The sequence below is a fragment of the Sipha flava genome, unplaced genomic scaffold, assembly GCF_003268045.1.
Source record: "Sipha flava isolate LNK unplaced genomic scaffold, YSA_version1 222_pilon_pilon, whole genome shotgun sequence".
Taxonomy (NCBI): Eukaryota; Metazoa; Arthropoda; class Insecta; order Hemiptera; family Aphididae; genus Sipha; species Sipha flava.
In genome coordinates this window covers 1003757-1031679 of record NW_020272853.1, presented here as the reverse complement: position 1 = coordinate 1031679, position 27923 = coordinate 1003757, and the positions used below count along the sequence as shown (strand labels likewise).

Sequence of the window (27923 nt, the reverse complement as noted above, 5' to 3'; positions counted from 1 at the left end):
ACACATGAATTAGTTTCAAACGTTTTGATTAATTGATTATGTTTCATAAAAAGTATTGACAACATAAAATGGTTTTACAATTTTTGTGATGATTAATAAATACACAATCGAATTTTACGATTTTAAATATTATTAATTGTATTAAAAAATTATCAAAACCCGAATAAGAATATAAAAAAAGTATATATTTTTCAATTATTTGTGTAAATTTACACAATTTGGTCATATGAATATCTAAGATTTTGAATTGATCTTTTTAGTTACACTAAAGATTTGAACATTGATTCTTTGATGATTAATTTTTTTTTAAAACAAATCGATGTTTTATGATTCATTAATAAGATGATGATTACAACATTTTTATTGGTCTTCTCATTCGTTAAATAATGTCAATATTTTAAATTTACTTCAATATTTGTATTATAACTGTTGTTGCTAAAGTGCCCGTATATTTATGCGATTATTTTTACGTGCGTATATTTACGTACTGCATTATCCGAATAATTAATCGGTTCAACGGTTTTTCAAAATTAATTCACAATTACCGTGAGGTAAACCGACACCGCCACCTGCAGACCATCTACCCTGTATTGGCCTTCGCTCATGGGATGATGGGTCACGTTGAAGAATGGGAGGATGATCAGAGTATGTATGTGTGTGTATGTGATAATTTTGCAAATTCGGAACGACGGCAACGATGGAATGGTGGGATTCAGAGGGTGGTAGGCTGACGGAAAGGATATGCGGGTTTGAAAAGTTTTGCCGAGACACGGAGGAGGTGGCACTAGTGATGGTGGTAGTGGTGGTGTACGATGTTGGTGGGGTTGGCATTGCAAGGGTCGGATGGTGAAAAGCACAGGAAAAGCCTACGATTAAATCGCTCGCGTGCGCGCGCGCCCATCTAGTTTGTTACGCAATCATTAGCGGAATAATAAATCACCTCCGACGACTTGCTTCTGGCCTGCCTCTCTCCTATTTGCCCTTCTACAACCCTGTACCTGTTCTCCTTCTACTCCCGCCGTCCCATGACCTAGATCCCGAGACCTGTCCGCCACAAACTCTTCCATCAGGATAACCCGCGTATCTACTTCTTAATTGCTTGATAAACGATTCTCCTGTGTAACGGTCATGACGGCTACGGCGCGGGACACTCTCCGGCTAGAAAGGTAGGCGGAAGACAAGGTGAAAGCTGCAAAATAGGGAGAAAGGTGGTTGCTCTAATTTGTTGTCCGCCGCGCCACTGCCTCTCGTGCGCGGTCGATGCGATGACTGCGATAATGACGACATTTACTGTTTTGTGTAATTATTTTATGCGCAATTGTATACATTATACGCTTAAATGCGCCGTAATATTCCATACACACGAAATCCCGTAACCAATTAATATGTCATCAGGATTGATTGACAAACGATGCGAGTTGTAATTTATGCACAAGTGGAGATGCGTTTGCCAAAAAAAGCTTTCCGCAAAAACTACAATTTATATTTCTTTCCCGTCACAAAACACCACCCTTCTACCACTTCGTACGGCATATAATTATACTGGAATGGGCGATGCGGGTCTTAACGAGTGCGGGCAAGCTGTCGTGACCTCTCGGAAAAAGTAATCGTCACGAAAAATCAAAAACGTGCCAAACTTCAAAATGTGATCTGTTTGCATTTAGTGGCCATACGCGATTATTGCACGCAATCCATAAACTCATTTGCTCCAAAAAATTCCACCATATCCTTGGATTTCCGCGTACATTCATATATTCATATGATATGGTATTTTCTTCCGTTTCGTTATACATACCGTTACCACTTCATATTTTCCATTGTTAATAATATTATGTTTACTCGATGCAACTGAGGTTTTGCGCGTATAATGAGATTACATTCGGTATCGTTACCTATATGAATTGAATTTTTATGGATACTATTTTTCTTCGGTAAAATCAATGTTCGGCGTTTAGTACAAATATACACACACGTTGAATTATTCCTGAAAACGTGTTATATATTTATATATGTATATATAGTTTTACGATTCATACTACCGTGTAAGTGGTAAGATACTGAGCTGATAATTAGGGAATTTTACTAATCGAAATAAATTAACAGTTCAATCGAATGTGTATCATGCGTATGGTTTCGTACCGATTTAAGGGTTTAATAATAGGTATTAAAGAATAAAATATATAGGTTTATTGGCTGAGACACGATTGAGCATAAAACACCTTTTTTGTGACACGATTGAGCATAAATTGTCGGCATATTAAAGAAAATTGAAATACAAAAAAAAACCCACACGATTGAGCATAAAAAACTCTGCAACGTTGCCATTTTCAATTTTGAACTGCATTATAGGTACAAAAATATTTATTTAAATAATTATAATAATTCAATGTATAACATGGCAAAAAAATATCATATTTTCATAGTCAATAACTGTTGTCCATGTATACTATTCTGAGAGAAGGTTCGCCAACAATCTACAAACAAATTATTGTATTTTAGTAAAAAAGTACTATATTATATAATTATTTCTTACTTTTCTCCACCATGAATGCCCTAAATGAAATCTATTATTTTAATATATCCAAACACGTCTGTTATTACCTGATGAGCTCCAATTTCAAAATCAACATGAAATGTGTATATTTGCAAATAACGAACGAACACTGATATTATTTCTATAATAATTTTGGAATTGTATCTTAATTATCTTATATTTTTCTCCGATGCTAAATGTTTTAAAAGTCGTTTTTCTCCGGAGCTAATTTATTAATCGATAACATTATCGATAAAGCTGAGGAGTTCGGCTCACGGCTCGCTTCAGATATAATAATTGGTGTAATAATAAGTGAAAATAATAAATTACAAAATGTTGGCAACGTGAATATGGCAACATCGCATAAAATATTCTATGCTCAATCATGTTGCTAAAAAGGTTTATGCTCAATCGAGCTTTCCCGGGTGTATTATACGGTGCAAAACAAGCGTTTTTGTATTGATGCTAAACGGGAGAAAAATTATCACAATATGAGAATCAAAAAAATGTTTTTGCAATAAAAGGTCGAAAAGAAACCATATTATATGCACTAGGGGCATCTGACGAAAAAGTTGATTCCATGGTATTGTTTTATTTAAAATGCGTTGAACAATCGCAAGCGTGACTATATATATGTGTATGGAAGATCAAATTATTAATATAAATAATATACATATAGCAACACGAAAAAACGGGTTCGAATGTTTAGAAGGGTGCACCGTGATAAAGAAATAAAAATCTTACTAAACCCAGACGAAGAAAATAGTAATTTTCACGTGGGTTATTCGACGGAAGGAGAAAAAAAAACGTTTTGTTTGGTGATGGAAACACGCGAAGTGTTTACGTTTGTATCTGGTGACCGACTATATTATCATTATTATCATTATTATTATGCACCGACCGCGGTAGTTTTCGGTGTCGCATTGTCTATCTGCCGCGTTTGAACTCAACCAGAAAACCGTGTTGTGGTTTTCCGGTGATGACAGACTCTAACAATATATAGTTATCACTCTCGAAATCCCGAGCCGGTGATTTTTCACAAGGGCGTCGTTTCCTTCGTGTACCTATGTCTATCGTGTTTTATACAGCGGTCCAACGATGAGAACCGACTTCTTCGGTGTGTGCCTGGACAACTGCGCTCTAAGATGAGCTGTGTGCACACGATGTCACGAAGTTAGTGCGTACATTGTCCCGAAGTTGTTTTTAAGATTATAAAGCGATGCGTTCATTATTATTATCATTATTTTTTTTTCATAATTGTTATAAATATTATGATTTATTCAGCATCTGATTCATCACCACGGCGTAGGCATTAGGATTGGGGAACTTTGCGCCGGTCGCGTCATAACCCGGTTCACCGTGATATTCGCGAACACCGTATTTGTCAAAACTGCGTGGATAAGAACCGTGCAACTCTGCGCTTTATTATTCCGTCTCGTCGCATTAATTAATTCCGTCTTTATAGCGTGTACAACAAATTCCCGGCGCGTGCCCGTTGAACGTGACAAGTAACATACCTGTGAGCATTATGTCTTCGCGCAAAATACGTACACGGTGCATGTATACCTTTAACCTCGTATATTACACGACACGCGCGTGTCAGTTTTATTCGGCCATTATCACGTTTTTGCGATGACTTTTCAACGATGTTCCACATGCGTATTGTATAGTTAATGATTTACAATCGTACGCATTTCATTTTATTGTTTCAATTAAAAATAACAATAAGAACCCGTTCGATTTTAGAAAAACTGTAATGAAGAATCCAAAGATTTTTATAACAATGGTAATGATAATTTATTTACTATTATTAAATTATTTAATAAACTTAATTCACAAGATATGCATTAAGTATACATAATTTAAATAATAGTAAGATAAATACATTACCAATCATAGACAATCATTCGTTATTCGTAAATATTACGGTATAACAGTGTTATCGATTGTGTCTAATCAACCGATATTGTATCGGAAAATTAAAGCTTTATTTTCTAGTACAAATCGATAATATTACGCGTATGGCTAAAGTTTTCAAAATATACACAATTAGTTTGTTTTCACGTTTGATTCTAGGCAAAACTAACGACTGAACGGTTTTCAATAACACCGATAAATCGTGAAACTTTATGCGGAGACCATTCGTATGCTTAATTTATCTGCCAACAACATGTACATAATATTATTAATTGTTGTGTATTTCGTTTAACGACTTAGAACTTTGAGAGCACATTGTTTTAGAGCAGGGAGCTATATAATAATGATGACTCCTGAAAAGTGGTTTTACGACTCGCGTTTGCTGAGTTTGCTGTTTACGGTCCAAATGTGGGTACGAATGAAAAAATTTACCCTTTGGCTCGTAATGATAAATTATTTCAAAATTAATTTATCTATTATACGTAAAGATAAAGTTGATTTTGTTTCCCTCTTCTTTTATAATATTCCTATTATACTTGGACATTTTCAAAACCTGTAGTACAAAATAAATCTAAAAATTGTTGTCGCTTAGAAATTCAATCCTGGAATATCTCGGTATCATATTTCAAACATTCAGATAAAGTGGAAAATTAATTAGTATTCTAAATGGTAGTCTAGAGAAGAAAAAAATATATAGCTTATATATTTATATAGGTAATATAAATTTGTGAAATTATGAAGATGGGGGATGATTGTAAGAAGAATTATTGTTTTTTTTGAGAAACTCAAAAATATCGCATAACATTTAAAGTGTTTAGGTTTATCTTGTTAGTCAAACGAGATGGAAATAGAACTTTTTTTATCGTAATAATTGGAAGAAAACCCCCCGTGTGATTCTGATTGTTTCGATTGTTATTGTTTTCATTCTTAATGGAGTGAAAAAATATGGAAACACCTTTCTTAGGATTTCCTAGGATTTCTTAGGTGTGAACCATGTTTTTGCGTGGGTTTGCACTGTTATGATTGCTTTCCAAAAACGCATACGAATAACGTACCAACACGCTGATCGCGTGACTGGGCGCGCAATGTAGCTGTGAAAAAACCGCTGCGTTAGTCTCGTCAAGTCGTCATACGTTACAAAAGTACGTATGTTTTTTCTATTACGCGAAATTTTGAACTCTCGTAATGGATTGTACGCAGTACCTACGTGGTGTATAAAACACGCACTAGATAGTATAATATATTATATGCACGCAGCGGTCCGTCTATTCTCGTCGAAAGTCGCAGTTATAGAATATACCTATGCGATGGTATTCCATGCATGCGCGCGTCCAAATTGCCCATTTGCTCTGCCTTGTAATCAATACGGTGGCTTCGGCAGTAGCCGTTGAAAATACCTTGTATTCGGTAGTCGCGTTTCATTCAACTTTGCTTTCGGCCCGTAGATCATTTTACGTGGCGTTCAAACGTCACGACTATGTAAAAATGAACTCGCATTGTCCGTTTGTATGTAATTTATATTATACAGTCGAACTTATATATTTACCTCACACCTATAACATGGTTCTTTGAAGACAACGTGTTAAAATATCTTCAGTTAAAAAATCGTTTTAACTATACAAAGTGTTTGCAAATAATCTATTTGTACTTTATATATATTTCCCGGGGCGGAACTAGGGGGTGGAAGACGGGGATTCATCGCCGGGCGTAAAATTTTACAGGATGTAATTTTTGTAATTAACTAATTTAATATTTTTAACTTTGTTGAATACTGTTATTAGGTTAAAACTCAATAAGTATGAATGTATATTAATTATTAGAAAAAAATTCTCAAGAAGAGTATTTGATTATTGGTCGAAGATAGGGCGTAATTTTAACACTTTCCCCTGGCGTAAAAATTCCTAATTCCACCTCTTTAAATTTCTATATATGCACTATATATATATATATATATATATATATGTTATAATATGTATAATAATTTATATACCAAAACAAGTAGAGAGTAGAGAAAACTTGTGTTGATATCAGTTCTGGCAACCATTACTAAACGGTTATTATTTTTACCTATATATTAACCTTTTCGTCCTTGTTCGTTTTGGAGCTTTCCGGTGACCGAAAGCCAATGATGACAATAACATTAATTCAAAAACGTAACCGTTGCGGTTGATTATCCTCGTTGTCGGCTAAAATTAACGTTACAGCCACTCGAGTATAATTTGAATAAGCAACGGCCGAAGACAATCAAAGTTAATTTGGATTTGAGAACAAGGGCAATAAATTTCTTTAACACTCGGGCACAGCGTAGCCAAAACAAGCCAAATCACGAAGACCTACAACAATTAAATGAATAATTCCTACGTAAGTTTTTAATTCAGACTTGAAAAATCTTCTTTCCGTTTGTTTATTATTCCTTTTTTCCGCTCGCGTGCGTTCGCCCGGTGTTTTTAGTTTCGTAATGAAGTGTATGAGTTGGCAAATATAACTTTTTCTACCATTGAGCGTGAGCGGAATTCATTATATTCACTTCACTTTCACCGTTGTAGTCATTTTTCGAACTAAACAGACTTTGAAACGGTACCATTGTCGACGGTAACGAAATTTACGGAAAATCGAAGCGCGATTAAACGAGGTCGATAATATCAATTTATAGTGATGGTGTGGGTGGGTTTGCCGTTTATCGGGCTACGTAGAAGAGGACAAAGAAGGAAACTGCGTGCCAGTAGTCGATTCGATTTATGGTGACAATTTTCCTCGGCAGAAAACGAATACGATTCTCACTTCTCGGTCTTCAAGGAATTGGCACCAATAGTGGATTTTCATTCTGTATTTATGGTCGCATTTAATGTCAACCCGAGCTGATGAGAATATTTAACAGGATTGGCCAGCACATTAAATCAACTTCATTGCAATCGAATGGGTGGGTTGGAGTCAAATTTTTCAAAACTAATCGCACAATATCATTAGACAGTTTATATTATTCGATGTAGCTCTATGATACAAATCAGCTGAATTACAGTAAACATTTGTCGGTTTACAAAATAAATGCGTGATTTAACTAGGAAAAACTTAATAAATATTAAATATACAAATTTTATATTATAAACAATACGTTCGTCGCAGGGATCTATTTTTAGGGATATATTTCCATAAATAAAAAGTTGCTATTAATTTTCATGATTTAAAAACAACTAAGTATATACATCGTTCGTATGACATGAATCGTTCGTAATTGAAGATTATCGATGTTATTTTATAGACTTTATGTACTTAAGATTTTTCCCGTTAATAAAAGGTTATCCCGAGATAAAATTTTGCCCTTTCAATGTGTAATAGTTGTAATGACTGTATTAACGTTAAAATAAATAATAATAAATAAAATAATATTTGTAAAAACATTACAATATAAGATCTAATTATAAAACACATTGAATGACAGTGAAAACATGCAAAAATTAAGAAGTTTATTATTTGTCCGTGGCGCGAAAACACAATATTTTATTAATAATAAATTACCTACTCATAACTTATCGACCGTATTAACAATTTATTGTTGTATTTCATAAATAAAGATAATAATGGTATGGTTGACAAGAACAAAACATAAACGTCTTATCTATTATACTGTCAATTTTGCAAAACAAAACATAAAAAAATTGTTTTCATATACATCACTTTGGTATGTTAATACTAGGAAACGGATTTGTATGTAATAAAAATACAGAAATATGTACATATTATATATGGAAGTATAATTTATGAAATATGTGCTAAAAACATCCAAATATACTGGAAAAAAATGTAATTAAAAAAAAATACAATTCAATTATTAAATTATTAAAATTTTTTATTGAATTGAATTATTACAGTTCATTTTAAACTATTGAATGTTAAATGTGGCCTATTAGGTCTCAAAACATTTTTAAAACGGCTATACCATAGTATGCAGTAAATATACCAAAATATGTAAAAATATGTTTCATAAAAGTAGTATCATTTTAATAAAAATGATTTAAATCATGAACATTTCTTATCGAATCTTAAATATCTTGTTTTAATAAAAATATGCATTTACATATAAATCCGTTCCCTAGTTATTACATTTATTGAAAATTTTAATATTATTTCATGCATTACAAAGAAATGTTCTATCATAATAAGACGATTTAATAATAATAATAATAATAATAATAATAATAATAATATTGTGATTTACAATGAACCATTTATATTTTAGATGACAAAGTATCTATGTTCTAATATAAATATTGAAGTTATAAGAAGGGGAACGTTACCGATATAATTAATTCATTAAAACTTCATCGGTATTATTAGTATTCGTAAACCATTTTGAATTGTTTACACGAGTTGGAACCATAAATTCGGGTAATTAATGTAGCTACGCGTGGTGTTACGGTGGCACAAAGTGATTTTAGTATTAATTTAATTAATTACCGGTAATATGGTATACAGTTATAGTATGCGAATTATTCAGACAGTTTTATCAAGTTGTGATAAATAATAATAATTATAACAATCTATATGAGCTTTTTATGATTTACTTGGGGTTCAACAAAAATAAAAATAATATTCTATATTCACGTAACGTGACACACACACACACTCACACACATATACACAAATAAAAATAATAAATAATTGCCCAAAACGTTAAATACTTTTTTAGGACTAGATCGTAATTCGGTGTCCCGCACTTGTAATGTGTACACGCGTAATTTTCTCTCCGTTTACAATTACATTTATCTATACTAAAACTGTGAAGTTTAAATTAAATTTTAAATGTGTCGATTCCAAAAAAAAAAAATTGTTCTTATAATAATAATCACACATTCCTCCTATCCAGGGACTTCCCCTTAATAGGGGAATCAAGTATATCGTGAGTATAACGTCATTATATAATGCATTTCACTAATTCCCGAAATAACCCGTCATTGAACAAAATTACTGTAACCAAACACAAACACAAACTTTGCCCAAATAGATTAGATACCGACTATAATACAAATGCTCGATTAACTGCAATTAAAATTATAAACAAAAAAAAATTATCTGTAGATACTGATAATTGACAATTAGTCACTTCGCCTACTAAGCGTATAATCTCTCCAGGAACGTCACCAAATCCCAAATTATCGAACAATCAAAAGATATTTTCTACTCCAAATGATTACAGTTCTTTAAGTGTCGAAAATAATATAAACAATACAAACAATACTGATACAGAAATGGAAAACGATGATATCAGTATCAGAGCACCTCCACCCATATTTATTAAATCAAATATAAATAATTACCTGCGATTCTGCGAAGCAATTAAAAACCTTAATACCTCAACCATGGGATTCTCGTACAAAACTACGTCAAACAGCCTAAAACTTGTTACATCAACCTCAAACTCATATAGAACGGTAATTAGGTACCTTAACCCTTTAGAAAACCCTCTAGAATAAAATGTTAACTTGTATATATGCAAAATACATAAGGACAAACCTTACCGTGTAGTTGTAAGAAATCTTCACCCCTCTACTTCAATCGAGTTTATTAAAAAAGAATTAGGGAATTGCGGTTTCTTAGCTCGGAACATAACTAATGTTCTTCATTATCAATCAAAAACTCCCTTACCACTATTTTTGTAGATCTTGAACCAGCTATCAACAACAAGGACATCTTTGAATTAAAATTCCTCTGCTATACAAATATTAAAGTAGAAGCTCCTAAAATAAAAGAACAAATACCACAATGTATGAATTACCAAGACTACGGTCATACGCGCCATTATTGCAATAACATACCTCGTTGCGTCCGTTATGGCGATCAACATACCTCAGACATCTGTACAAAAAGCAAGGACCTTCCAGCGAAATGTGTGATTTGTTTTGGTGACTATCCAGCGAATTATAGAGGTTGCCCTTCTCACAAGAACATTCAAAATCTTCGAAACCGCTATTCTTCTCAAGCAAAGAAAAATCATCTCAAAAATAATATCAGATATCAAGAAAATAATAATGTACCATTCCACCTCAGTCATAACATTACCTCAGAAAATCATAAAACACCCACTCCAAACCTATCTTACGCTCAAGTGGCTCAAAACAAAAACTAAAAATAAGCCAAAAAATCAACCCCACTTAGATAATACTACTCAACTAACTGCTCAACTTACATCATTTATAAATTAACTAAAATCACTAATTACTCCTCTCATATCACTACTTACAAAAGTAATCGACAAAGTCCTAGATAAAAGAATGACCTCAAACCCAATCAATCAATCCTCTTTATCAATATTTCTTTGGAATTCCAATGGATTAAAATAACATAGTAAAGAACTTTTCTACCTTATCCACAATAAAAACATAGATATAGCCCTCATTACTGAAACGCATCTATCAAAATCTGCAAGCATAAAATGCAATGGCTATTTAATTATTAGAGCTGACCATCCTGATGGTACATCCAATGGGGGTTCTGCAATAATAATAAAATTCTCATTTTTTATAATCAAATGCAAAATATCAGTAACCTACAAGCAGTAAATATCAAAATAAAAATAAATCATATAAGTGGTATAATCTCATCAACTTACTTCCCTCCAGGCCAACAAATCACAGAATCCAAATTGCAATCATTTTTCCAAAGTCTCAGTAGCTTTTTTATAATAGATAGACATTTTAATGCTAAACATACCCAGTGAGGTAGATTATTTCATACTTCAATACTAAAAAAGAAATTATCTTTTATTTCCCCTGATACACATGAAAATAGATCCCCCGATATTCTCGATTTTTTCATAACCTAAATCCGAAGTGGTTTAAAATACCATATAAAAAACCTAAACCACCTATCAAGTGACCATTCTCCCATACAGTTAACCTTAGGAGCCCTACCTGTTTCCATCCCTGTGCAGTCCCTTTCATTAGGCCCCATGGACTATTTCAACAAAAATTAGACGATTCAGTTTCTCTCATTTTCCCAATTAAGTGTCTTCTAGATATATACAACGCAATCTCTATACTAACCAAGTCAATTCAAAATTCAAGTTCTTCTTTCCTTACTTCAAATTATAACCTACCAAACTATTATAATTCACTTCCTCCATTCACAGTTAGTCTTAAAAAAGCAAAACATAAATCTAGATCATTATGGCAAAAAACAAAATATCCTATACACAAAACTATTTATAACTATCTCATAACTGATTTAAAAATTCAATTAGCAAAGTACAGATCCGAACAGTTTAATAAAGATTTATCTACTCTGAATCCCAATAATAACTCCCTCTGGTAAACAACCAAAAGTCTAATCAATTATCGTGATAATACACCTCCACTTGAACGACCTGACAAATTATTAGCTATCTCTGATGTAGAGAAAGCAAACCTTTTTGGTAATCACCTATCCTCTATTTTCTCTCTTCGTCCTGATCTAAATTCTACGCCAGATCACGCTAATCTAGTAAATTCATATTTGTCCTCCCTTTTGCCCATGTCTCTTCCTGCAAAACCGATTTCTCCTGCCGAAATTGTTTCAATTATCCACAAGCTTCGGCCAAAAAAAAATACCCGGTTATGACCAAATTACAAATAAAATAGCCAAAAACCTATCAAAAAAGTTAATCCTGTTTCTTACTCATATCTATAATGCTATGCTTCGTTTGTCATACTTTCCTCCTGCATGGAAGTATTCAATTATTATTACGATCTCTAAACCAAATAAGCTTAAGCACACCATCAGTTCTTATCGTCCTATCAGTTTACTATCCACTTTTGCAAAGCTCTTCGAAAAATTAATTCTTCGTAGAATTACACCAATAATCGACCAACATAGCATATTACCAAAATCATAATTCGGTTTCTATCACAAACACAACACAATACACCAAATCCATAGAATCACAGATAAAATCTCAGCTTCCTTTGAGACAAAGCAATTCTGCCCCGAGGTATTTCTAAATATATCTCACGCTTTTGACCGATTGATTAAAGCTGGAGTTCCTCAGGGTAGTGACCTTTCACCTATACTCTATAATATCTTCACCGCTGATATACCTACAACAAGCCAAACTCTTCTCGGCTCATTTGCTGATGACACAGCAATACTTTCGTCAAATAATATTTCTGATATCGCATCTCAAAATTTAGAATCACATCTAAATAAAATAGAATCTTGGGCCAAAAACTGAAAAATTAAAATCAATGACGAAAAAACCACTCAAATAAATTTTTCAATAAACAAAAGAGAATGCTCCCCATTAAGAATCATTAACTAACTAATTCCATTTCACCAGTCAACCAAATAACTAGGTATAACTCTGGATAAAAGGTTGACCTGGTCAAACCACACCAAGCAAAAACGATAACAACTAAACTCTCGTTTCCATCTACTTAGACCTATACTAAAATCAAACTTGAGTCTCAAAAACAAATTACTCCTATACAAAGTAATTATCAGGCCAATATGGTTATATGGCATCAAAATTTGGGGCACTGCTAAACCCGTAAACATTTGCTCTATTCAAGCCTTTCAATCATTTTCCCTAAGACTTATCACCGATGCTCCATGGTACATAACAAATGCTACTCTCCATAATGATCTAAAATTACAAACAGTAAATGAGCTTGTAAAAAGCCACTAAAAAAGTTTCCATTCAAAATTGATAAACCATATAAACCTCCTCATTCATAACATTTTCTCTCTTGCATTATTACAAATTCCTCGTTGATTAAAAAGAAACTGGTCTAGAGATCTCCTAAAATAGCAAAAAAAAAAAATTCTAAGTTTCTGTTAATAAACGGTCTCCCTTCACGCGACACATATTTATAAATTATCCTTAAAGTTATCCTTGTAACTTAATGTTTTTTTTTTTTTTTCGTAAACAGATTGAATATATTTAAAATAAAAAAAAAGGACTATATCGTAAACGATGTGTAATAATATGGTAAAACGAAAATGATTTTATAAAGTATTGAACATTTTTTTCGAGTTTTATTGGGCAATATTTGATTCAGTGACACTCATATTTATAAATATATTTAGATGCGATGTTTCAATCGTTTTTAGAGTTTTGTGTATGGTATTGTTTTGAAGCATATTCATCATAGTACGAGTTAGTTTATGTGTGTAGGCTACATGACAACGAGTACATGAGCATATTATAGTACACAACACGTACTAACCTGTTCGCGTTACTTATATTCTATGTCACCGTTGATCGACGAGTACGAATACATTTATAGACAGACTTACTAAGCTTGAGTCAACGTCACCGTGTCCGCTTCTAATAATATGTCCCATCCAATTGCAGAAACGGTGACGTCGACTATGACAAGTCATGTTTAAAATCTTGTGTCCTTTTTATATGTTTTCTTTTTCTAAAAACTTTCAGCAGAGCACACATTACACACTCCTTCTCCATCACCCTCTCCTACCTTCGATCATCCCCTAAATACCCTTCCTATAATTTCATTCTAAAACACATATACCCACACACACTCATTCAAACATGTACACTTTACTATAAAACCATTCGCCGACAAAATGCTTTAAGGTTGTATTTCATTTTGAATTATTATACCACCAGAAGTAACGATGGAGTATGTCGTACCCTGGTTTTAATATACGATTACCAGTACCATGCCACCGTCTAGTTTATATCTTAGCCGGACATTTGTGAATAAAGTCTCACAATATTATTTCGGGCATAAGAAAAAAACTTTTTAGTGTAATATTTTCCTTTTTTTTTACAACAAATGTCGGTTATATCAAACTGTAAATCAAAATTAATTGCATCATTTACCTATTTTTATTCTTTCTTGTTCATAAATATATATATATATATACATACCAAATATTTACAATTTTTTTTTCACTTCAAATTAACTTTTAATCGACAACTTATAACTTTTGTACCATTAATTTTATTATTTTTTGTTAGTATCTCAACATTTTCTAAATTATTTTCTCTCTCTATATGTTTAATATTCAAAACCGTTGTATATAAGTAAACATTTTTATAGAACATATTAATTTATTACGATTAGTTTTTATTCATATCGATGCTAAATAAATATAGTTATCAAGATTTAGCATCATTATTCATAAGAAAATATAAATTAATGGTCTGAAATCGTAATACGTATTATCATTTATGTAAATTGTCTCTTATTAACTTTATCCTTATAGATTTTAATTATATGCATTATGTATATAATATGTATAAATGCAAAATAAATGTAAAATTGTTTATTTTGTTAAAATTGCTTAAAACATTTCACTAGATAAATATAGCTGTAGTAACATTAATAACAATATACAAAATTAATTATAACAATTTTGATGATTAAGTTATTTTTAAATTTAAGTTCATATTTCTTAAAAATAAAATATTAATAGTTGGACATTTAAATAATATATTGTTTTATATCAAAATCATTTCCTTTCTACATGTTTATAAGGTAATTTATGTATTTGACATAAAAATATGTTACTGTTTGCTTGTGAAATTGGTCATGTTGGTTTATAGAAATATCCCAATATTTTCAATATTTATTAGGTTGGAATGTTGATGATTAAATTGCTCTAAACTTTTAAAAGGATAGTCTTGATAATATTATTAATATTATTATTATCTTTATATTATCTTGATATGGATATGTAAGTTAGTTTTAATTGAAACATATCATCAACAGTAAACTTATAAAATTTAAAATAAAAATCTCTTAGTGATAAATTCCTAAGCAATTGTTAGAATTATTTTTTTATTTTTTTTTTTTTTTAATGTAGTACATTACAGTTAAGGGTTTGATGCTTCTTCAGAATTTATTTTAATTTACAAATTAAATGAATAATTCATTATTCATTTAATTTATAAATAATTTATTACTCCTCGTAACAGATATATTAACATTTTATTATATCAGTATTTTACATTTTTTGTATTTCAAAAAAAGATTATGTTATTTCAATTTTTTATTCCATTTTTATTAAACTGTCGATGCAACTGCATAAAAAAAAATATTTTTAAAGCTATAGGTATTTGAAAAAATTCAAAATTTATATTTAAAAATAATATTGGTTTTGATAAACTAACCAACACACATTATTAATCCACAGTTCGAAATTGACGATGGATCATTTTAGGTTGCTGTTATTTTCATATTTTTAAAATTGTTTCATGAAAATTATGCCTTTTAAATCGTATTTATATCAAAATGTGCTGTTTAAGAAATATTATTTATTTTCCTTTCTCGTATATATTTATTTTAATAAAAAATATTTGATTTGGAAAACCACGTTAAAATATAATAATAAGACTATCAATTTTTGACAGAAATATGTATAATTAAGTCCTGTAAGATATTGTATTTTTATAACGACAATATTTACATCATTTATTTCAAATAAAAATATATATTTTTACATGCAATTCGTTTTTGAAATCATATTATATACTTTAATCGTGTACATACGAAGGAGTATTAATACTTTAAAGAAACCATATACAACTTGCATTGAAACAAATTTAAATATTTTCTGCTGATATAATATGTACTATATAAACCTATTATAGGGCAATGAGTGAACACTATAATACAATTTTTTTTATATATTCCTACTTTTTTTATTGTTTATTTGAATTACTCTGTTTTTTCCAAGCATTGAACGTTAAATATTATGCGAATAATGGAACTTACAATACAATGAAGCGAGAGAGAGAGAGAGAGAGAGAGAGAACGACCAAGAGTAGTAAAGAGGGAAGTAGTGAAGAAAAAAAAAGAGAAGATAATCTACTGAACCTTATTATTCTGGAGTGGAAACGTGACATTTGCAAACATGTGTGGCTGTATGACAGATTAGTGGGTTAGGTGTTTTTACTAGTAGTATTCCAGGAACCCGAGTAATGAGACACTGCTGTTATGGCGTTGTTCTGGTGGTGTATAATATAACGAAAAAAATGTATACATGCAACGCATATGCACATACACGCAAATATACCCATACATATAATATATATATGTATACTCGAAGAGGCCTTTTGTTTAAGTTCACATCATAGCCTTTGTAACGCGCATAACTAGACATGCACACTTGACAATACTGCCGACTCGACAACGTTTCTCTCTATCTCTTACTCTCTTCTCTTACTCACTTCTCTTTTCTTTCTCTATTTCTCTCTCTCTCTCTCTCTCTCTCTCTTTCTCTCTTTTTGGTTTGAGTTGCGGAACATTTGAGAGAGCGCACACTGTCATGTTTTAGAGTAGAGGGTGTTGCCATAGCCACAGGTCGAGTACTCTCTGTCGTCGCTTTTTTTTTTCATATGTCCTTGTAAAGTAGGGCAAGACTTGACGTCGTCGTTTTAAAAAAATGTCTATTGGATCAGAGGGTGTGCGTATGAAAAAAAAATCTGAAATTCCACGGGTATTAGAGGATAGGTAGGCACTGAAAAAAATCCACTTGGCATCCAAAGACATAGGTTTCAAGTACCCACTTGTGTAGACATCGAGGGAAATTTTCTTTTGTCAGTTATTTCGACGTAGCCCACTTGAACGAGTCATTTCGAATAAGTTCATTACGTCCTCTCCCCTGTTTTTTAAGAACCATATAGCGTAATAATGACCACCAAAGACTTTCTCTTTTCATGTAAAAATTATTTTTTTAGATACTATCTTACACTATAATATTGATATTAATTTTCTTCAATACGTCGAACAAATTAAATATATTTTAAATAAAACGTACATAGAAATGTTACTGTAATTTCGACAAAAGAAAAATTGTATTTATTGGAAAACCAAACTAATGTCTTTGAATAATCATGTTACTAGCTCTAAGTTTATAAATTATTTTAAATTTTATTTTATTTAAATAAAATATAATTCACATTACATTATTTAATATCATATAATTTATTCACTTTAAATAATATTTGAATAAAATAATTTACAATATATTTTTTAGTTAAAATGCAATGTGTGATTTTATCTTTTTTATCTTTAAATACGTTTTTAATTTGTTAAATAAATTTTATTTATTATATTTAAATTAAATATAATTTAACATTGTATAATACATATATAATATGGCATCCACAGATTTATTTTTACTGTATTTTATTAATCAGTTAAAAATAAATAATATTTTTTCCATCGATTAACATATTCATTATATTAAGATTTTTATTCCTTTTTTTATAATTGTTTAATTTAGCCTGTACATATATAGTATATTTTAATACTATTTTGAATAGTTTTTCTTCTACAAAATATATTCAAATTAATAAAATATATATGGTATTCAAATTGTTTCCGATCGCTAATTATTCTGATCCTTTTGTACGCTTTTCGTTTGGTCGGATACGGATTTCTTTTTCATTTTTTTTTTTTTTTATCGTTTTAATCCTGCGGGCGCGTTTACGATATACCAAGTCCGGATGTCAGTTATTTATTTCCGGTTGGGTTCAACATAAAGGATGCAATCAAGTCACAGTGAACAAGATCCCCAACGCCTAGCCTAGCACAAAATTTTTAAAGGTCTTTCAAGTCATTATAAAAAAGTGATCGTTTACTATCGCCATCGTCGTGGCCACCGTGTCATCGATGGATTATGATGAAGACAGCAAAGCGGAGGCTCCAGCCAATGAGATTGTCAGATAATCACCGATAGTCTAGCCAAAGAAGTCCGTATTAATTCCACATCGACTCCCATAATCGGATATATTCTGTAAAGTTGTTATCAGTGATGAACACCGGTGAAAAGTTGCTGTCATTCACAGAAGTCACGTACTTCCCAGCCCTTTTGTGTACGCCAGTTTTCAATTATTAAACTAGTCTTTTTGTGACGGTTTTAACTATTTATCTCCACATTTTTCAAATCCCTTTCTCCACATTCTATTCTACCATATAAATCCTTCAACGGATGCCTATGGAAAACACGGTGACTTTATATCCGACAGTGATGGTTTCGAGTGGTTTAAGGCAATTTACAAGGTCAGAATTGAAAATTTGCAACACCAACGTATGCAATACTATTATCCTCTCGATTCCTCTTAATGTATATACAAAACTTAATGATTTCAGTCAACTACGGATTCGAATCTATGATCCTTAAGTGTTCCCCGCTCCTCTGTTTCCGGCAAAATTTGAACTCCCACAGAATATTTACTTGTTTCCAAAAAATTAGTGTTCCGTTTTAAACAGCTCAAATTTGATGACCATGATTAATATTTATTAATTTTGTCGAGATTAGATAATAAGTACTAAAATATTTCTCCTCTCAGTTACACTTTTCCGCCGTATTTTATTTTTATCAATATAACTGTGAATTAACTATTGCCACGAAGAAAATTGCATTTTTATTTTTGTAATCGTATAGCATAGAAATTGTTAATGGGACATTATTACTGATAACAGTAAATTATGGAAAAATTAATGATTTTCAGTTATATAATATACTATAGTAAATTTATTGTTTTTTATTTACAGATTGATCCAAAAGTGGCATTTCCACGACGAGCACATCCGAAGGTAAGTGACCGTCGATACCGCCTTTTTATTTTATTTTATTTAATTGACATGCATTAAAAAAAATAAGCTTGTAATAGAAAATGTCTCTCGAAGAATCTAATAAAAATAATACGAGTATATCGCAGGAGACATTGGTACATTTTATAGGAAACAGTTTATTATCCTGCCTAGTAGTCAGTGGTGATTTTAAACAATAATTATTTTTATTCTACTAAATTAGTTGATCATGTACCATCAATAAGCCGTAAGGAAATATGATTTCTCATAAATATATTTTATACTCGCATTGTATAGAGAAGGATGGAAGCCTGTTTGTGAGACGGGATGGTCTTCAAGGCCCAATTAAACCCAAAAAAAAAAAAAAAATTTATACTCGCATGTTGGGATAACTTTGAATCCACTTACAGTAAACGGTTTCATTTGACAGCATTCTAAGACCAATTGTATACGGGGCATTGGTCTTATTACGTTTCATTATAGGTATTTAATTGCTATGGAAACGATTTCAAAAACAAGTATTAATTTATATATATCGTCAAATTGTCAATTAGATGTATGTATTAATATCCATAGGGTTAATATATAATTTTAATAATTATAATGCTTTATTTAAAATTGATTATGATTCAAAAAAATATTTAATTTTTGACTCCAAATAATTAGTGACTTCAACCGCTGTATTATAAAAAAACTAATAGTTATTCATAGTTAGTATAGTAAATAGTTATTTTTATTATTTTATTATACATTTAAATAATTTAAAATGTTTCCAGTCATCATGAGAAAAGAAAAAAATATTATTAGATTCAAAAAATTGTATTAAACTGCACAAAAGTACTTTCAGTGACTGCGGTTGAATTCACCCAGCTAAATATAAATCTATACACACTTTGAAACGTTCGAAAATAGGAATTTTATATAAATCATAAGTTATTGCCCATACAATAAATAAACAGATCACTTATTTTGTCTCTTTATTGTGATTTGAAAAACGTTCAAATATGATTATTATTTCGATCGAAATATTTTTTAAACATTTAACCACAATGGTGTACTTAACATTACACAAAAAAGTGATGGGACCCTTACATAATTAAATTACAAGAATTTCGAAAAAAAGGTGGTTTTCTAATCGAATGATGATACGGATGTTTAGTCATATGTAGTTGGGTCTTCACCGCACCGCGCAGAACTTTTCAGCTCAATAGAATGTATTTGTAAATATTTTAAAAATCTTTTACAGATACGTAATTCCAACGATTTTTTCACGCCATGGCGTTATTATTTCGTATCGTTTCATAATGTGAATCAATAATATCAGGGTTACTCATGGCGATATGTTTAAAAATTCGTTGGCATCGCATAGGTAGACAGGCAGCTAGGTTGGAAGAGGTGCGCGTGTGTGTACTCTATAACATGCGAGCTGTATTGCTTTGCGGCTATGCACCATAATATAATACGCGCATTCCCCTACATAATGTATAACAAAAATATACGAAAAACCTGTGTACAAAAGGTTACTTACACCTGACGAGCTAAGAGATATGTGTAGTCACTACACATGTAGTGTATAGTCACGTGGTGTACGCTTGTACGTGTTTGTGTGTGTGTGTATGTATACCATAGTTTGGGAAGGAAAAGGATGAATTATTTAACTAACGTGCTTCTGCTAAAAATGACATTTTCCCCCATATAACTGTTATATAAATCCTGTTCTCCGTGTTCCCATGCACCGCAAATGTACGATATTTTTCCTAGTTATCATTCAATTCGAGTGTACTTCGGTTATTACGTAAGAGTACATTAAATATACATATATATATATATATATATATATATATAACAAGTGTTTGGAATGTTCAAAAACGATATAATTCAAACCAATACAGAGTGTAGAACGTCAGCTACGGTACAAAACGTGTATGTCAGCAAAGGAAAAAAATGCGTTCAGGATATAATAATATTATTAAGTGTCTATTTTAACTCATATTAGTGAACACAGATGTTTTTTCGAACTTTGTAATGCTTCCTCCAAGTTACGTTTCTATTCTATATGTACCACTAATACTATAACGATAAACATTTATCTTTTTTCATGAGTTTTATAAAACTATATATAGTTTTCATTACAATAGTGTTTGATAAATACTTAAATTACATAAAAAAAAAAATAAATAAATAAATAACTTTCTGTTCCTATAGACGACTTTTGATATATATTTTTCCTGTATGGACTAACACCGATGTTTTTGAATGCGTGGTGTATTTTAAAACAAAGATATTTGTAATGTAGAAAGAAAAAAGTTTTGGTAAATATAAATAAATAAATATATATTATCTATGTGTGTGTTTTTACATTTTATTTATTTTTTTGCTTCAAAGACAATAGAATAAGATTCAAATACCGATCATTTGAATTCTGAAAAAGGGTTTTCTGCTCAGAAGAGCAAATGTTTCATCTGCCCTTATATTGCTTATATTCCTCATGCTGCCGAGCATATACTTAGGTGAATTTCTTTATTCCTCATTTTTATTGAAAAGTTCAAAAGCTGAAATGACTGTACATTCTCTATTTTACTAAAAAAAAAAAAAAGAAGGGAAATACATACGAACATACGATATTTGTATAGTTGTATACGTATATGTGCGCGTGTAAAGTGATACAATAGAAAAACCAATAGTTTTCCATTTGTGTATAAACTATACGTAATAGTATATTTACTATTTTACGCAAGAAGTTATATTCAAATATGAGTTCTCGTTTTATTATGATTGTTAGTTTTTTGTCTTCTACCTCAAGTATCGGATGTTCCAAACACAATGACCGCATCGTTGGGAATTTTTATAATCTGCATCATCGTCCACCATCGCTTGCGCCGTTTCCATTTATTGGTTTTATTATACATATATATTTCTCTAGTCACTGTCTTTCAATTTATTTCTTCGATACAGCAACGTGAGAGTGGAAATTGCTTGTTAATAAATTAAACCCTTAGTAATTCTTTTTTTGCGCGCTTCGTGCAGCGCGATTTCGTTTCTTTTTTTTCTTTTTTCGGTGGGCCAAGACACGAAAACGGAAATTATTACCGAGTAATATAAATTCCATCGGGAACATTACATGAGCGTCGCTGATAATAAATCACCGGTTGTTGTCAAGACGATACAATTAATATGATATTTTTTCCTCTCCGTCCCGTGTCTTCTAAAATTAATACTGGCGAATAATGTTATGGCGGTGCGAAACCAACGAAAGTAATCCGACTGCGACACAACCGCCGCCGCACTATCCCGTATCCAACATGCCTTCGGTTCGAGTGAATCATTGTTCAGCTACAGTATATAGGTACGCTGTTTAATTTAATGGAACATCGGAGTTTTGAACTTTAGTCCGATATGACAGCTATTAAGTTTTGTTTTATTGACCTTTGTGGAACCATCCTAACCTTTTTGGTACCCGTTTTGTCCCCATCTATTCAAACGGACATGCACGCAACAAATCATAATATTTATTATTATAATGTATATTTCGAAAAATGTATGCACGCGGCGCACATATAGCAATATGTAAACATACATTTGTTACATTATCGTTAATCATTTCTTGTGTTATGTGTGTATCAACCGTTCAGGAAAATGTTGAAAACAAAACTCGTATGGTAAGAAACAATTTTGAATGTATACTGCAGTCACATTATTGTTATATTTTCGTATTCTCAAATTATGTGAGAAGTATGATAACCATACATTATAAAAGTCAATTTTTGGTTACTATTGAAATGTCAAACGTCCTTCGATTGTTTTCAATGACTCAAATTTGAAGAAAATTACATTATTTATCATAGAGTTCTAATTAGTATTCGAATCTAGTTAAAACAAAAAAATTCAATAATTTTTTTCAATCTTCAACCCATCAAAATTTCGTCTTAAAATCTCAATTTCTTCCATTACTAGTAATTACTGGTCCATTACTAATCAAGTTATTCAATTTGGCGTGATTTATTATAATTTATCTGATTCCATTCATCAGTGAAGTATTTTTCATAAATATATATATATACTAGCCAGTGATGTGAAAATACCATATTTTATTTTTTAATTATATAATACGTGTATTATACATGTATAATACAGAATTTCACAAAAATTGTATGGTATTTACATAATTGTTAAATATATAACTGGCAGAGTGTAATAAGAATGTAAAATCAATAATATTAGACATTTATCAGGTCGACCCATAGTAAAAAAAAAAAAATAGTAACTAACGTTTAGGAATTTCAATTAATTGTAACTTGTAGCCTATAGGTAATTAAATAGAATTAATAGAATTTAGTATAATATTATACTGCGGTCTACTTTCTACGATTTTGACTTATGTTTATGACTTAGCACTTATCGCACGTATCATTATGATTTATAAATATTTCGACTAGAATTTATGGAACTTAAGTTAAAAGATCTATCGTCTATGGCTAGAATAGTTATTTATAATGGACAATGATGTTTATTCTTTATAATCTCTTTTCTATAATCAATGCCAACCGTCAACCATTTACCAATAACCATGTTACTTGTATAGCCGTGCTCCGTCATTTAATTACTGGTATCACTTATCACTGTTATCTACCATTTATCAATTATCACTGATTTTTTTTTTTATATCACTTGTATTTTACTTTTTTATATATAGCGTAAAATACGCCTTTATAATTCAATATTATACAATATGTATTATACAATTTAAATCACTGATACTAGCTGATTTATCCAACTTAACTCAAGCTAGTTTATAATTATTTTTAATAATATTTTTTACTATTCTCATGTACAAAAATTTATAATTTTAATTTAACAGATTACTAATCGGTGCACAATATTTTTGGTTTAGCTATTTTTTGTCAAAACAAATATATTCGATGGTTTCCCTATATGTGATCACGCAACATATATATATGCCCATGGCACAGTCATGGATTTTCTAATTCCAAGTCACAAACGAACATTGTTTAGCTTTGAGAATTATTTAAGATCATCGCGAAAGTCAAACGAATAGGAAACTGAATGCGTTTTGCAAAATGCAACATGTATATTGATATGTACTAAGCAATTAAGCATTAACTGTTCGACAAAGACTCGAAAGACGTTATTCAATAAATATACAATTTTATAATATAATTTGGACGAAATTACACACATGAAGTGTAATATTATTAAAATTGGTTAACTATTTCGGATTCAATCAGTCGCGTGCTGAACGATGTTTACCTAATGCAATTCCTTAACCCTAGAAATGTTCTGGGAGGGAGTACCCCTTGGCTTTTTGAGACCTTTTGTACCTTTATTTAGGTCCTTAATCTCGGCGGACTGCAGTGATGGCTAGCTATAGAGTACTATAACTATATAGTGCTATATATAACTATATAGATTGTAGTTAGTTTGTATAAGCTAGAGCAATTGGCATTTGTTGTTAAATTCGTAACTTTTAATGGAACTATTCAAGAGCATTTAGTTGCATTAGAAGTAGCTAGAGATGCTTCAGTCAACGGTTTATTTAATTTATTTTCTGATATATGTGCAAAATACAATTAGAATAGAAAAAAGAACTCATCGCTTAAGCATATGGTGCAAGTTCAATGCAAGGAGAATACTAAGGTTTAATATCTCATATTCAATCATAGAATCCACAGGCTGTATATATTTGGTGTTTTGCGTATATTTGGTATTAAATCTAGTTGTTGTCGATGTTTATGAATCTTACTTAGATATTAAAATTTTTATTTCTAATATCCAAGCTTTGACTACATTCATTTCGGCTAGAAAACAAACAGCAGACTTTGTTGAAGCTCAGCTATTTTTATACCCAAATAGAGTACTAAAAATGAAAAATTTGTCCACCACTCGTTGGATCTCAAACGATCATGCAGTTAATGTAATTTATTTTAAATATTTGGCTGTTTTAGAAACTTTAGAAAACTTCACTAAGTCACCTGATACTAGCACAGCATGCCAAGCAAAGGGTCTTTATCCAAACATATAAAATACTTATAAAAAAAATATTTGATATTACCACCCCACTCTCAAATTACCTACAATCATTAACCTTGGACTCTGTAGAAGCATTACATTTAATTGATAGCGCACAAGATCGAATGAAAAATTTAAAAACTGAAGATACGTTTAATAACATAAGGGATGAAGCCAAATAATTTTCTGCATTGCATAAGTTAGAAGAAACTAGTTTAAAAGAAGAACGACTCAGGAGGAAAACAAAATTGCATGGTGAAAATTGCAAAGATAAAGCTCTCACTAATGTTCTTAACAAATTTAAGATAAATGTATATTTCTATACTCTGAATAAAATAGTTGGTACATTAGACAGTCGTTTTCAATCCAGTCGAGGTATATTAACAGATCTCAATTTATTATATCATATGCTTGTATTAAAAATGCCACAAAAGACTCATTTTTTCCTCCAAATACATTTTTAGAACTTCATAAATGGCTTCCTGAGATAAATGTAAGCAATTTACAATCTGAATATTTGGCTTTTGCAGCAAGTTTTGAATCTTTGGAAGTTAGTGTTACCAATCCGGAAGTATCTAAAATCTTTGCTCAACAGTCGAAAAATATTAATAAGAATGATGAGATTGATAGTGAAAGTGAAGATATAGAAGTTTCTCATACAAATGATAAGCAATTTGGTTTTGCTTCTCGAATGGTCCAAATAATGAGTGGTTATAATTTAATGACTCCGTTTCCTAATTTATATTTAGCTTTTAAAGCCATGTGTATCATTCCTGCATCTTCTGCTTCTGCAGAACGATTATTTTCTAAGGTAAAATAGAACTAAATTATATATATTCAATTATTGTTTGTATCCTTTAAAATTAATGTTAACTGATTGTTAACATTATAGTATATTTTATTTTAATTATTGATTTTATATGAATCATAATTATACATATTACACTTTAGTACACAATATTATAGTATTATATCATTATTATTATACTGGTATTTACTTGTCATAAATAATTATATCCAAATAACTCTTAATCATCATTATATATTTGTTATAATATATGTATATTATTACTCAGGTACCTAATAGTAAATTGTTTTAAAAAGTAATATTTATACTCTTAAAATACTTGATTTTTTTTTTATTTACTGAGGTAAAGATAATAAAGAATAGATTAAGAAAAACCATCGGTTGAAACAGAATGGAATCATTAATGCTTTTATCTTGCGAAAAAGATATTTCACTTAATTTAGATTATTTTCTATGTATTGAATTTTAAATATAATTAATCAATTATAAAATCTAATTTCTAATAGTACATTTACATATAAGCAAGGTTTCTTATAACAAAAATTCAAAATTAGCATACAGAGAATTATATATAGTTTGATGGAGTGAAGGTTGGGGAGGGGTTAGTAGGTAGGTCATTGTATAAATAATTTTCTTAGGGTTTGAAAGATGTTCACCACGCCACTGGATTCAATTGAGGGCAAACTATCTAACACGTAATTTTTATATATAAGATATAATATAATTATTATGTAAAAGTACCAACGCTTTTGTTCGGTATAAACAGTATGTAAATGAAACTGCATGGATTTTTGCTCTCCTTTAAAACGTATGCATAAACACAACTATATTTTATATGGCTACTTTATCTACGAGGTCGTGTACTCTTTAAAATTCTTATATAATTGTTTTCAGTTGCACCTAAGCATAATCATATTTCAATAGCCTTTTTCCGACACCCGATTAATAGTTAAATTTATTAAAATATAGCCTTACCAGTTATAATAGTTCTCCGATAAGGCTTCGTTCCCTATGTAATATAACACTTCCCATAGTTGACAAGCTTGCAATCCTATAATATAGTGTTGGAAATGTCTGATTGGATTTAAATTTATGATGTAACATCACCACAATATTTTTATTTATCTTTTCAATAGTATTTTAATGTATTATTATTTTCATATCCGTGCCATTCCATTTAATTTGAAAATGTATTTGTATTTTATGAGTTTTTCATTAATTTCTAGAAGTTTATATGACAACAATTACGTACAAAACAAATTCTACTGTATTTTTTTAGTAAAGCATGTCTAGACAAAAATATAATTAATAGGTATCTAAATTTTAGTGGTGATACATATTTCTTAATTGTATGATATTCAAATATGACGAATCTAAATACATTGCAATTTTAAATTACATATTTGTTCTAATGTGAAGAAAAACATTTTTAAAAGAACAATGGTATTTTTAAGTATTTCGTTGCAACCGAACATTAAATCCTTGAAGTATCGTATAATGTCTCTACAAACAGGCTTGTTTTGTAATCTTTCACTATTTTGCCTATTGGAGTTTATTCAAATGTGACCAGAAAAGTTGCCTCCGGTATAGTTAGGTGGTTGGCAATGTTTGGAAAGGTTTCAATTTTAATTAATGTTGCAAAGTTTTTGGATTCTTTTGATCTATTCAAACCAACCACATCTAACAAGAAAAAATTTTACTATAAGTCATATTTCTTTTAGTTTTTTCTTCAATTTATGGAATACGGATAATTCCAAATTCGGTGTTTCATAGTTGAAAATTTAAGATTTAAAATTAATTTTTTTCTTTATTTATAATTATTTATAATTATGTTTAACATACATATGTATATGTATATATATATATGTGTGTGTGTGTGTGTGTGTGTGTGTGTGTGTGTGTGCGTGTATTTTTTCTAACTGTTATTATATTAATAATGTTAATAATAATAATAATAATAATAATAATAATAATAATAATAATAATAATAATAATATTAATAATTATAATGTCAATAGATAATTATATATTTTTAACGTAAGCAATTTATTAAAAAATAGTGAAACGTTCACAAAGTGCAGTGACGCTAATGCAAATC

The 27923-nt window shown here is 30.4% G+C and overlaps 1 protein-coding gene across 6 annotated transcripts in view; it reads left to right on the top strand.

The window, feature by feature from the left end:
- LOC112683261 (RNA-binding protein Musashi homolog Rbp6) overlaps nucleotides 1-27923 on the top strand; it is a 433196-nt gene that overhangs the window by 278270 nt on the left and 127003 nt on the right. For all 6 annotated transcript variants that reach the window (XM_025554187.1, XM_025554184.1, XM_025554190.1 and 3 more), the window contains one exon: nucleotides 18952-18993. In XM_025554187.1, coding sequence (XP_025409972.1) covers nucleotides 18952-18993 — 42 coding nt within the window. The remainder of the gene's footprint in view (nucleotides 1-18951; nucleotides 18994-27923) is intronic.